Genomic DNA, 13,270 nt, shown 5'->3' with positions numbered 1-13,270 from the left:
AAAATAAAATCTGTTAGTACATTCATTGCATTGCAAATATAGCCAATGAATGCCTTACTTTTCCCACCTTGTAATAATGGTGATATAGTGATATGTCAAGGGCGGCAAAAAATGTTTGCCCACAGCGGCAGAAACCCTAAATCCGGCACTGCACCATAGGCATCTCGGGAACTGTAAGAGATAGGTAGGTGGTAAATTTGGCAAAGTTGTGTATTTTGATGCTTAACAAAAACAGTTTTGAAACTGAAAATTCTGACTACTTTCGGAGATATCCGGAAAAAAACGAGATTTTGAAAATCGTTTTTGTTTTTTACTGAAGTTAATAGTTGTTTACAAAGATATTTAATAATAAATGACACATTATTATGGCCACTTTTTTCCCTCTACAAGATGCTACTTTTAAATTTGAAGTTTGACGTTTCGTCTCCGGTTAACTATCATCAACTTTGTTTCTTATGGAAGTAATTTTTACTTTTTGTGTCATTTGATAGAGAATTTTTTTCTGATTTCAAAAATGTACACATCAATTTTTTTAATGCTTGTAAAATATCTTTTTTGCCTTTGTCTTAAGTAACGTACGTAAGTAGTTTCTTGTGTTTTTACAAATTAATGTTATTTCTTATTAAAAATAGATGATGTTACCATCAAGGGTAACTTTGTCAAATGTAAACTACCTCTACCTATCTCTTACAGTTCCCGAGATCCCCATGGTGGCCTTTGAATTTGAATCACCCTGTATAGGTCAATTATTACACATTACACTAAACTGACTAAACTAATACTAATATGTAATAGGTACTATCATTGAATAAAGAGCTTTATTCAATGGAACTATTGAAGTTCAAAAAATTTAATTTGCAACAAGGTATGGATTATAAATTACGGTATTTTAATCTGCAATCAGCAAAGATAAAGAATAGGGAAGACGGTCAAACAAATCGCATTACAAATAAACACCCACACAAGGTCGCATCTTGCCAGACATCAACAACAATATACAACAGCCCTTTGTTCTAAAAATTAGGTATAATTTTGATATTTGTTGTAAAGGAATGTTACCTATCCCCATTTCTATTATTTATTTCATAAAACGATAGGTAGAGGAGGTACCTTTTACAATGAATAGGAAAGAGAAACCAAATAAATTTCGAAGCAAGTAGTTGACAAAATAATAATATACCAGTGAACGATCTTTTTCTTGCTGTCAGCAAATTCTATTACACTCACGCTCTGTTCAACCTTGAAAGAGAATCGCTAAATGATTTAGCATAGGCAACTTACATAGCCTGCTAGTTTTTTTTGCTCTTAAATTTTTGGTCTTTTATTATCCCCATTACACAGTACTAGTACTAGCCTAGTTAAAAAGTAAGAACAACTCCATCGCAAGATAAAAGCGCTTACCTATTTCATATCTTTATCGTATTTTTTACTGACTTCCTAAAACTCTTGGTGGCACCCTCTGTGAGAAAGAAGCTACACTGTTGACCGCGATATTAGTCACAGCTGCGTAGTTTATTTCCATTTCTCCAGTTTACATGCCCATTTTTCAGAACTTCATTCACCACTTTTTTTATGAAAACTTTTGAGCTTCACATGAATTGCCAAAATATAGATAAGTATTCACGCTACCGATCCCATACACCCGTATTGCTTAAATTGCTCCCTAATTTTTGCAATTAATTCCTAAACTATGAACTCTTTTGACGCATGTTTTCTGGATTTTTTAAACATATATTAGTGGACAAAATATCAGTTTATATTGTATGGAAACTATGCTCTGTACATCTATCTACCTAATGCATATTTTTCCGATCATATACACCCCTTGCTTATGGAATGGTGAATGAAGTTCAGAGGCAATGCACGCCCCATTGAATTACATGTGCATCACTAGTTGCCTATACTCTCTAAATCCAAACCTTACAGAAGTCTCTTCGTCATGTATTTTCATCTCAGTTTTTGTCAGTTAAAGCATCTTCAAGTCCGTCGATGGTCATCGTCGTTGCGTACGAAATAAAAATTTAAATGCATTTTCACAACATTTTTTTATCGTTTCCTACTTTTAGCTATTTTCAAAAGCGCCCCGGGATATTATTGGTAGGTATGACACTGCCGCTCCTACTAAAGTGGCGCCCGGGACGGACCGCCCCTCCGGACGCTACGCCACTGGTCCTATTCATTTTGTTGAAGATGCAGTTCGTCGGTTTCCAATTAAAGTGTAATTTATTATACAAGACGATCAAGGTGTCTTTTAACCATCGACTGAATTAACTTTCATGAGATGGTTAGTTGCTATTTATCGTTGTATAATACAAAACTTTATTTTATAAGAGAAGCTATATAAATCATTATAAAACTTCCGAACATTCTGTAGGAATTTAATTTACCCGTCCAAAATAGCAAGCTTAGGTTCTCCCGTCGTTTCCATGGAAACAATATTGTATTCTGTTCTGAACCATTTTATATCGTGCTCCATGTCCCATTTTTAATAAGAATGACAAATGCCATTGGAATGCACAATGACTTGTTTCACTTTACCCACCCTTACGGTTACAAAGAAGTGTTCCGGAATAAACCATCAATGAATTGTGCGTTTATTTGACTTGAATCGTCTGTGCGACCCGCGGATAGATTTTTCATGTCAGTCGAAGCCACCGAGTCTCTCAAATTTATAATTTTAAGTCAATATTAGGGTTTACCTTTATATCAGATGCAGCTGCCGGATGTGTACGAGGAGAGATTATAAAATATTAAAATTCTAAGTTTCAATGTTGATTTTTTTTAGCGAGTTGGACAGGTGTTTTGTGGGTAGTCGAGTGCCCACATCCCATTCCACACAGCAATATATGTCCAAAATTTGAACAAAATCGGTCGAGTCGTTATTAGTACAGTCAAATTAGATTTAAAAATGCTAAATCCAAATGGTTACAAAAGGTTCGGTAGAAAATTTTATTTTTCCGACTTGTAAATGGTAAGGGAACAGAAAAAAACAAGTTTGCCAGAGCAACTTATGTCGGGAGAAATTTCTGTGGTCAAAAATGAACAAAAAGGTCTGATTTTTTTAGGTTTTTCTAAAATAACTCGTCAATGGCGATGCTTAAGTAAAATTATGTTTGATTCAAAATTGTAGAGTATAAAAGTACCTATAATGTGATATTTTATTTACGTTATTACTACTATGCGATCAAAAATGAGTTGCTGTCGAGTCACCTTTGGAATTTTTGTTTACATGGGAAACTTCCAAAGGCGACTCGACACTCGACAGCAACTCATTTTTGATCACCCTTTATCATTGAACTATATACTCTGTAACTGGAACGGCATCACCCGTAATCAGCCGTTGCCAGGGGCCGTGGCGAATTTTTGTGAGAGAGAGATGGGTAGAGGTAGGTATCCCTTACCTTGTTTTACTCATGTGGGCTTATGGGATGGCTTATACTACGTCTTACATTTTGCTTATTTTTGTCTAAAATATGTTATTAAGAGACTTGCAAAAATAGTCATGAATTGTGTTGCATATACGTGCAATCATTTTCATAATAAAAATTCAAATATTCAATTTCATGGGTACGTTTTGATAACATTTTCCAACCTCGACGCGCGCATTTATTATTTTTGCGCATGACGGGATTTGCATCGCTCAGATTTCTTTACTAATGTACCTCACACTCATTTACACTGTCTTTATGAATGATAATTTTTCTTTCGCACTCTTTAATACTAATTCAATAGGGCATTCCACTGTCCACTCGCTAGAGAGCATCATATGAAGAAAAGCGTTAACGCCGTCAAAACCTATAAAGCCGTTTTGACTTACTAATTTGAATATGAAGTTCCTTATTATTTAATTTTTCACTCAACGTTATTATTGATAATGCTCACCAATGGGGCGAAAAATACCTTTAAGGATTTATTTTTTTATTTATTACCGATTCCTTCGGTTCGGCCTACACTGAACGTACATTAGGAGGCGTCAAAGTGTAAACATATAAAAGCATACACATATCACACAGGTACATATATCACAAAGGTTAAATTAGAAAATATCACGGTTTGCATTTTCTACATCCATATCCATCCACATATGCTTTAATGGGGTAGAAGCGGTTTTATATATGAAAAACTTTTTTTATTTCCCTACGATATATTCCGAAGGATTTGCAGGTCTTGAGTTTTTCCAATGTATATACAATGGTTTTTCTGGGGCCAAGTTATAAAGGTGAGTTCTGGAAAATATGGGAGAGCTTTTGTAGAAGGTGTAATTCTGCCCTCACATAACTCGGCGTACGTTTCATCTTGGGACAAAACTGGGTTATATAAGTAGCGCAATGCCTTATAAACAGAGTTGGACTGGGTCAAGCATAGAGTGACCCAGTGACCCGGTGACCCAGTTCGTTTACTGACCCAGTGACCCGGTGACCCAGCTTGACCCAGTGACCCAGCTTGACCCGGTGACCCAGCTTGACCCGGTGACCCAGCTTGACCCGGTGACCCAGTTGACCCGGTGACCCAGTTTGACCCGGTGACCCAACTTGACCCGGTGACCCAGCTTGACCCAGTGACCCATCTTGACCCAGCTTTACTCAGTGACCCGTCTTGACCCGGTGGCCCAGTAATTAAATTATTGTTAGGTATCATCCAAAACAATTTCAAGTAACTTTTAATTTAAAAAAAATTCCTCAATAATATTCGGCAACAAGCACTTAGCCCAATTTCATTCAAGAGAACTAATACCTAAAAAAATCAAATGCATTTGTTTATAGTTTGTAGTCAATGAAAGTATTTAGAGAAAAGATTTATTTGGATTAAGCTAACTAGTAGAAAAAAATTAAATGTGAATGAACACCTTTAAGCAAACTGGTAAGCCCTGAAGCAAAGAAATAACATTATTCTAATACAATTCGGGACATGGAAAGTTTTTTACGGCAGTATTAAAGCAAACATCACAGAAATGGCAGTTGTCAAGCAATCGAGTATTATATTTAACAAACCAGCATTTCATTTATTTCATAATCTGTACACTTGAACCGAGGGCACTGACTTAACTGCGTTATTCGATCAAACTAGGTGACTGGGTCGAATTGGGTCCCCGGATGAAATTGGGTCGCTGGGTCAAACTGGGTCACTGGGTCAAACTGGGTCAAGTTGGGTCACTGGGTCTAACTGAAAAGAGTATGACGTGACCCAGCGACCCAGTTTAATTTAGTGACCCAAGTGACCCAGTTGACCCAGTCCAACTCTGCTTATAAACCCTCTCTGGTCCAATTACCGTGGTTAGATGCGCAGAAACCTTTCGCTGCTCATCAACGAAATGTGCACTTATGCATTACTCAAGCCGCTCACTGTGGATGTTCCAATGGGCATTTGTCCTGAATTCTTCGATACTGTCGATGGCACCACCAACACTCACAACTGGTGTGTTTGGTAGTTACGTTGGATGTGTCAAGGTATAGTTCCGAAAACAAAGGATCCATCGGACTGTTAGACAAATTCCAGTCTCGTACAAGAAACAAACGTTCCATAAGACCAGCATAAGACATTCGTGTCAATTCGTTTCCATCTAATGGCAATGCGGTGACCACTTCGAGTAAATTGAATTTTTGCTCTTAGAGTAACCATGATTCTTAAACTCATTTTATTCTAAAAAAAAAGTAATTTTTAAATTTACGTTTACCTCGACGCCAATTGTAATATATTAGGTACCTACCTCCCTGCTAATATATTATGTAAACGGTACGTTACAAACGAACACAACCAATGTTTCTAACTTTATTTTATGTTAATAAGCAAATGGAATGAGTGGAACCACCATGAATGACATTATTGACATTATACTTTTGTAACTTCAAGAATCAAGTATGTGAGTGTGTGAGTGAGAAATGGCGCAGTTTACCACATTATTATAAGTATATATTTTAAGATATTCCATTATCAAATAAATATTGACACTTATAAAAGCTTCGACAAGCATTTATCTTTATCTTTCAAGGCCCCCACCCCCCAATTTATGTACTTATCTGTATTTTTAACCAAATACGTGTGATCGGTGCTGCATATGCAATACAAAACAACGTGCCAGACAAGGATGAGAATACCTACTTTATGCTGGTTGCCTAAAATCATTGCGGCACGCGATTTTGGCGCTCGATGTCGTTCCAGTTACAGAGTATATAGTTCAATGCCCGTTATTAATAAAAGACATTCATATAAACCATTAACACCAACATTTAAAAAAAAACAAGTAGGTTAGGTAATATTTATTTATCATCATCATTTATGCCGAGGGCGACAGGGCCCCGGGGCCTGCGGCCCGAGGGATTGTAAGTCACACGACTTTTTTTCCTGTTTAATGTGTCGTACAAGTGCATTAACTATTATAGACCGAGAGATAACGACAGTTCGTTTGATGATTAGTAAACGTCTGCCACCCCAATTTTCTTTTGTCATAGTATTTCCTCTATGGTTATAAGGCTAGTTAACACGATACAATAAATCGTAAGGATTTGATTGTCAAATTTATATTGTTCAAGTAAATCGAAAGAATGAGTACTATCCGCTACGTTGAAACCTACTTTTGATAGTGTAGTATATGGCATATGGTATAATCTCAAGTGGATACGTCCAAATTACACTTTAATTAATAAAATGTTGACGGTAGGATTTTCTTATTATATGAACTTTTCTTGACACATTAAACAGGAAAAAGATCATTAATTGGCGAGTTGTCGCAGTGGCGAATCATTCGTTGCGCTGGCGAGCTGTCGTAAGTGGTGAGTTGTCGCGTACCGTAATTCTAATTTCCAGTCCCCTTTCTCCAATTAGGTGGCTGAGCAGTGGGCTATGGTCCTTCGTATATACAAAAGTACGAGCAAAAGTAAGTATGGAACCAACCTGGTCGACAAAAAGGAAGCTCCATGCTACCTTCCATTCACCAGGAGCTATAAATTGTAATAATAGTAGTATGTATAATGCAGTTGTTATAATTATGCCTCTATTGAGCACTCACGAATGTGAATCTTTGTACTGATACACAGAAACGCTTTAAACAGTGGAAATAAAGGCAATGTTAAGGATCTCGTTCTATTTTGACACTTTTACAAAATATTAGAACGAACATCTGTTTTTATATAAAACAATATGCCAACTACTTTTCAATATAAATGTATGGCACGATATAACAGCAGTTTTGCAAATGTATAACAGCCATAGAATTATGTGTAATTCTATGATAACAGCTGTCTGCGTGATATGTGTGTACCCATTTCTTTACACGTAGTAACAGCATAGGGGCTTACTAATTGTTGTAATTTTTTTGTAAAATATAAAATACCTAAATCATAAAAGCTTAATTCTGAAATACAATTGAGAGATCCCTGATTATCCGTGCTCCACAGGAAACACATTTTTATAAAAGCACCAGGATTCCGAATCAAACAAAATCTCGATGATGTCAGTCCATCTCTACTGTCATTTCCGCCTAAACTGAATGGAACCAAATTTGGTACACATATTCTTAGACATGAAAGAAAGGACCGAAAAGCAGAACGTGCATGCAGGTGGTATCTGTGCTAGCCACAGCAAATTTTTAAGTACATGTAGAGATAAACACGTTAAAAACGTGGTCACGCGCTACTGACGAAAGCGCATTCCTAGCATAGAATCAGTAATATCTCGCAAAGGAAGTGAGTAGTCCAAAAAAATCTTTTGTCGTTCTGGTCTCGGGGCCGTGCTACACCGAAAAAGCTTAAACTGGAGGACTAGTGCGGTATAGACGGACAAAGCGCGGATAACAGCGTTCATTTTCCTTTTGGAAAGTCCGCTGAAATCAGAAAATTATTACAAAAGAAAATTTGTACTTAAATATCGCAACCAAAATGTTTACACCAATAAATTAACTTTGCAAAAAAGCGCATATTTTTAGATTAGCTATAGGTACTTTTGAAAAAAAGTCTGTTACTTTGGTCTGTGTGAAAATCTTTGATCAGTTTTAATCTTCCAGTGCATGGTCCGTAAATTTAAAATGTAAAGTTAAAAAATTCAATGAAGGGAAATCGTGGCGTGGATAATCGAAGTTCTACTGTACTTCAAAAATCGTCAATTTTTACTCCTGTAGTTTACGTGCCGTAAAAGTCGCTTATTCGGTATTAGTTTGGTCGAAAGAATCCAACAAACTTTGCAAATGTGTACATTTAACATTTAAAAAGTGTTCAACGTCTATTATATCATACCTATTCTTAGAAATCTTGAATAGGTTCATGCAAGGTTGATTGTCATACAAATTTCATATTACACGTATGTAGGTATATTGTCCACACTTCTTTAATAAAACTCAATTTTATTGAAAATTAAAACCACAAATTTGTATTAAAAAATTGTTTGCACTTATAAAATAGCGTATTGTTGATATAGAAGTTCCCTTACTTTGTAATAATCTTCGGAGATACATCCTTCTAAAATAATTTTTCCATTTTCAATCTAAAATAAGACAGTTATTTATATGAATAGTTTCGTTTGCACCATTTTACCCTTCTAATTGCTATAGTACCATTAGAGCACCATAGAACTCCGCCTGAAAATTCCGAGTTTATATTTCCCTTTAATAACACCTGCTTAAATTCGGACAATTTTAGTTCATTGATAAACACTGTGTCATGGGAGGGGGGAGATGCACTCGATAATGGTTCCAACGTCAGAATTTTTGTTTCCTCTTCATCCTCTACAGTAAAACAAGTCATTATAATGTTACTCATAATGGGAAATGTTTGTACCATCCATTGGTTCGTTGTCAACATTTAATCGTTTAGCGTCATGTTGTGCTTCTCGGAACATAACTTGGGCATCCACCCAAGCCAATTCGCTTTCCTTACCTTTTTGAAAATTGAGCTGGGAGACTAAGGCATCTGTTAAACGTACCTAAAAATATGAGTGAGTTCAGTTCAGCTGGAGATGCTGCACATACTTGGTAGATATGGGTTTCACTAGTAGCGTCAATTATCTCCCCTTGAGCTGGGGCGAACACTCTTGAGGTCATACTTTCTTCGCAGTGTTTGACAATTGTCGCTGTGCTCTCCATAGACCCTCTGACGACAACAACCCTTCGAGGTCTTAACTGCGATAAGATTTTCAGAAGAGATTCTCCATCTGATCTTCCTTCAAAATCAATGTACTGCACTTGTGCATTTACTTGCACAGTACGATTTAGTATGATGCATTTTGACGGGAATTCCGTTACATCAGCTGTAAAGAAACTGAAATGATTACTAAACAATCAAATAAAAAAACTGATATAAAGTAGGTACCAGAACACATAGATTATTAACTTTGCTAATTTAACTACTTACGTACAATTTCCTCTTCTTTTTTAATAACTATGTTTTCTTTATTGTCTTCTCCCTCCGCTACCACATCTGCTAATTTATAATCTTCTGGTTTGATTATTTCCCCATACTCGTCAAATTTTATTTTTTCTTCTCGAAAAGGAAACATGGGATATTGCTTTTTTGCTACTTTAAAGAAACTCGTGCTTACTTTGCCTTCCTGTTTTATTACGATATCGTGCCTGCCCTTTGATATTATGCTCATTTCGATATCATCATCTGACTCTGACTCTACGTCCTCACTAAAACACTGGGAAATCTTAAACGGTTGACATTGCAAAAAAAACATACTCTTTAGCATAATAGTCCTCCTTGTCCCTTTCCCTTCTTTCGTACTCTTCCAATTCTGAACCTTCCAATCTAACTCGCCTTTTTACAACCAGATCAATCGCTCTGTTGCCACCGTTATCAATTAAATCACGCGCAAGAGTACCAGGCGAGGTTCTAAAAGACAATTTTTTATAGAAGTGAAAGTAGTGTAGAATCTAACATATTTTATTTTATTTAATCTATTTTATACTATAGGTAAAATTGACATTTTAATAGGTTTGAATGAGTAGGCTAAGCCGCTTTTGAACCGTAAAGTGATCACTTTAACCACAAGGGTAGATAAAGTGAAACAGATTTTTGTGCATTCTAATGTCATCTGCCATTCTTATTTCAAGTGGGACGTGGAGCACGATATAAAATCATATTCAGAACCTACAACAATGCTGTTTCTATGGAAACGACCGCGACGGTAGAGCCTAAGCTTGCTATTTTTGACGTCTAAATTAAATTCAGAATTGTCAAAAGCTTCACAATGATTTATATGGCTTTAGCTATAAAATGAAGCTCGTGAAAGTTAATTCACTCAATGGTTAAAATATCCCTTTATAGTATAATATAACTATTTGTTATAGTGGGAGCGGCCCATGAGAACAAACGGCATTTCGTATTAAAATTGTGCCACTTGGAACACATGTTCACTAGACCTATTAGAGTGATTTGAGTCGCAAAGCCGAAAGTTCCGTCCCTTAGGATTGAAAATGGCGCCAATCTTTAAAATTTCAGGAAATATATGTTTTTAGACCGATTTTTACGTTTGGGGTGACGTTTACGAGGTTTCCGACGGTGAATATGACAAAAATAATATCCAAAGCTAATTTCTGTGTGGGAAGCATCTTTCATTTATCATATCTAGGCCGATTGTATGATATCTTTAACGTCTGACAAGATTCAAAAGTTTTGACCGATTTTCGTAGTTGAGGTGGCGTTTCTGAGATTCTTTTGGGTGAAGATTACCCAAAAAGACCCATTAAAGGCCTTTTTTTATTTTTTATTTTGAATAAACAGATCGAGGTTAACTAAGTGCAGATGATAGTTGGATGAAGGATGTCGGTGCAGCGATGTAAAGATTAATTAGTTATATAACAGGTGGTTATAGTGAATAGTGTACCTACGTATTCTGGGTGAACCCAGACGTGGTAATGTTTGTACGTTTTAATTATTTAAACTGACTGTCTAGCAGATCAAAGTTTTATAAAATGATATGTACCTATATCGTTATTTTTTCTCAGCTTGGTGATGGTGCTAAAATCAAAATCTATGACTTGTGGGTTTCGAGTAACTCACATCAACATTCTTATGGACGCCATATTGGATATTAATGTCACTCATAGAAAAAAATTACAAAACCAGAGATACTAAACACTTGGTATTTCATCTGGGAATTAATCTTGAATGTTTACCTTGAAGTTTACAATATATTTCTTATGGAAATAATTCCATGGCTGTGTTGATGGTGACTATGTGACACTATAAACGAATGAATTTGATTTCAATCACAATCGGCCATGGAATTATTTCCATAAGAAATACATTGTAATCTTCAAGGTAGAAAAACTTAAAATTTTCTCGTACCCAAAAGGTGGTAAGATCAGAAGATTTTTTAAAAAATGTTTAGCATAGTGTTAGGAAATCTGCATTTTACATCACAGTGAGGGATGAGAGGAGGAATGTATTTATTTTTTTTGTGTTGAATTATGTTTCATTTATGATACTTTTTGCATGTGTATTCTTGTTTAATTCAGGCATTACAATAAAATAAGTAATGCTTGGATGTGGTCCATTTAAAAAGAAGTTATACATATGTATTCTTTGAAAATGATCTCTGTACAATTATAGACCCATAATTACTTATACCTAGGTCAAAAGCTATTATGAAACCGAGTATGAAACATAATTTCAGATTTAAAGAAATGGAGTTAGCCATACAAAATTGTAGAGAAAAGGCAATTATTAATCAATCTGATTCAGAATCAAAAGTTGCCTCAATGGTTTTCCTTTAGTTTAATGGCATATCACAAATCCCCAACCTACCTTGTTGTTATAATAATACTGTTATTACTATTCGAACACCATTGCAAAAATAGTTCTCTGGAAAATCCACTCTCCATATCAGGAGAACTGGCCAATACAACCTTTGGACTGGGCACTTTCGATAACTCTTGCATACTGTGGCATAACTGCAGATGTTTAAATTGAAACGGATTATTACGAGCCCCTTCAAAGCTGCGCATTAATTTGTCACTCATCCACTCTATTTGTGATTTGGCAAACTCGACGACATTGTAGCTAACGTTGTTTAGTAAAGCCAGCGAGTAAGCTAAAAGGCCTGACTCTTTGTTTCTCCACAACTGATCCAACATATGCGCTAATTCTAATACTCTACCAGCTGTATCCACTGCGACCAGTACATTGCCGTTATTTCGTAGTGTTTGTAATATGTTAGCTAAAACACAACCTCATTACCATTTATTGATGGAGGTCACACAATCATACTCATAAGTTTTTCATCCCTTACTCTCCGCCGTGCCTGTTGGTAATTAGCGTTAAAAGCATCAACAATAAAAAGTGAGGGCCTTTGCAGTTTTTCCAGTTCGCAACCATTTAAATGACGCTCTTTCTTGTGATTGAAGTCATTAGCATAAATGATATCTTCTTCTCCAACTTTCATTATCTTCCAAATAGTACCTCCGATCATATGACCAGCAGGTAACGGTGTTATAGTGAGACCGTAACCCTTTCCTGCATTAAATACATAGAGTAATAAACAAAACTAAAACGCAGTATTACTCACCCTTTAAAGAGACACTCTGATTAAACTTAAGCTGGATAATTTTATCAAATGCTGCATCTACATCATCTAAAGTGAAAAGATCAAAATCTTCCATATTATGATGTGATTGATAGTTATCGTACATAAACATCTGCCCCATTTTGTAAACCGGAATCGTTGCGTAGATAGGACAATTTAAACCCAATTTCCCTACTAAGTAAGGTAAAGCACCCAAGTGCATTGTGTCCGGATACGATATGAGGACAGCATCGATCGTGTTTACGTGCCTGAAATTTTATATTCGAATGAAATCTGAAAACAATACGTCGAATACCGTTTTAATTCGCGCATAAAATCTTGATCAAATTTCTCATCCCAGCCACAGTCTAACAAGATTCTCACTTCGTCCACATCTAAGATGTAGCAAGGAGGTGATTCGCCTACAGCTCCCGAAAGAGCTTGTAGTTTTATAATTGAGGTCATAATTTTTTGTGTGTGTGCCTATGTTAACATTCGCTTCCTTTTTTAGTACATACTTATACTGAATGCAATTTCATTGTAAGTGTATTGATGCTATGAGGACTGAGGAGTTCCCAAACTTTCAGGTTAGGTTATGTTCGCAAACGACACCAGCGTTATGTTGTTGTATTATGCAGGATTGCCAACCGTCAAGAGCGAGTTTACCCATTCGCCTGTTTATATACACGGTGTAAAAGAATTAATGCTGAATGTTGTAGACTAGAATAACTCTGAAGTCTTAAGAAATGGAAAATTTAGGTTTGAATCAACATTT

The 13,270-nt window shown here is 36.0% G+C and overlaps 1 protein-coding gene across 1 annotated transcript; it reads right to left on the bottom strand.

Moving 5' to 3' along the window:
• Positions 1-8,315: 8,315 nt before the first annotated feature.
• LOC116158960 (probable cleavage and polyadenylation specificity factor subunit 2) lies at positions 8,316-13,112 on the bottom strand. The gene is made up of 10 exons (XM_031471839.1): positions 12,812-13,112; positions 12,499-12,764; positions 12,201-12,446; positions 11,739-12,150; positions 9,669-9,821; positions 9,342-9,619; positions 8,960-9,237; positions 8,769-8,913; positions 8,526-8,716; positions 8,316-8,475 (listed from the first exon to the last, which is right to left on the bottom strand). The coding sequence occupies exons 1-10, from the start codon at positions 12,958-12,960 to the stop codon at positions 8,383-8,385; spliced, it is 2,211 nt and encodes a 736-aa protein (XP_031327699.1). The 5' UTR covers positions 12,961-13,112; the 3' UTR covers positions 8,316-8,382.
• Between the last annotated feature and the right edge of the window lie 158 nt (positions 13,113-13,270).

This window comes from Photinus pyralis, unplaced genomic scaffold, assembly GCF_008802855.1.
Source record: "Photinus pyralis isolate 1611_PpyrPB1 unplaced genomic scaffold, Ppyr1.3 Ppyr1.4_LG1, whole genome shotgun sequence".
Taxonomy (NCBI): domain Eukaryota; kingdom Metazoa; phylum Arthropoda; class Insecta; order Coleoptera; family Lampyridae; genus Photinus; species Photinus pyralis.
This window is presented reverse-complemented; position numbering and strand designations above follow the sequence as displayed.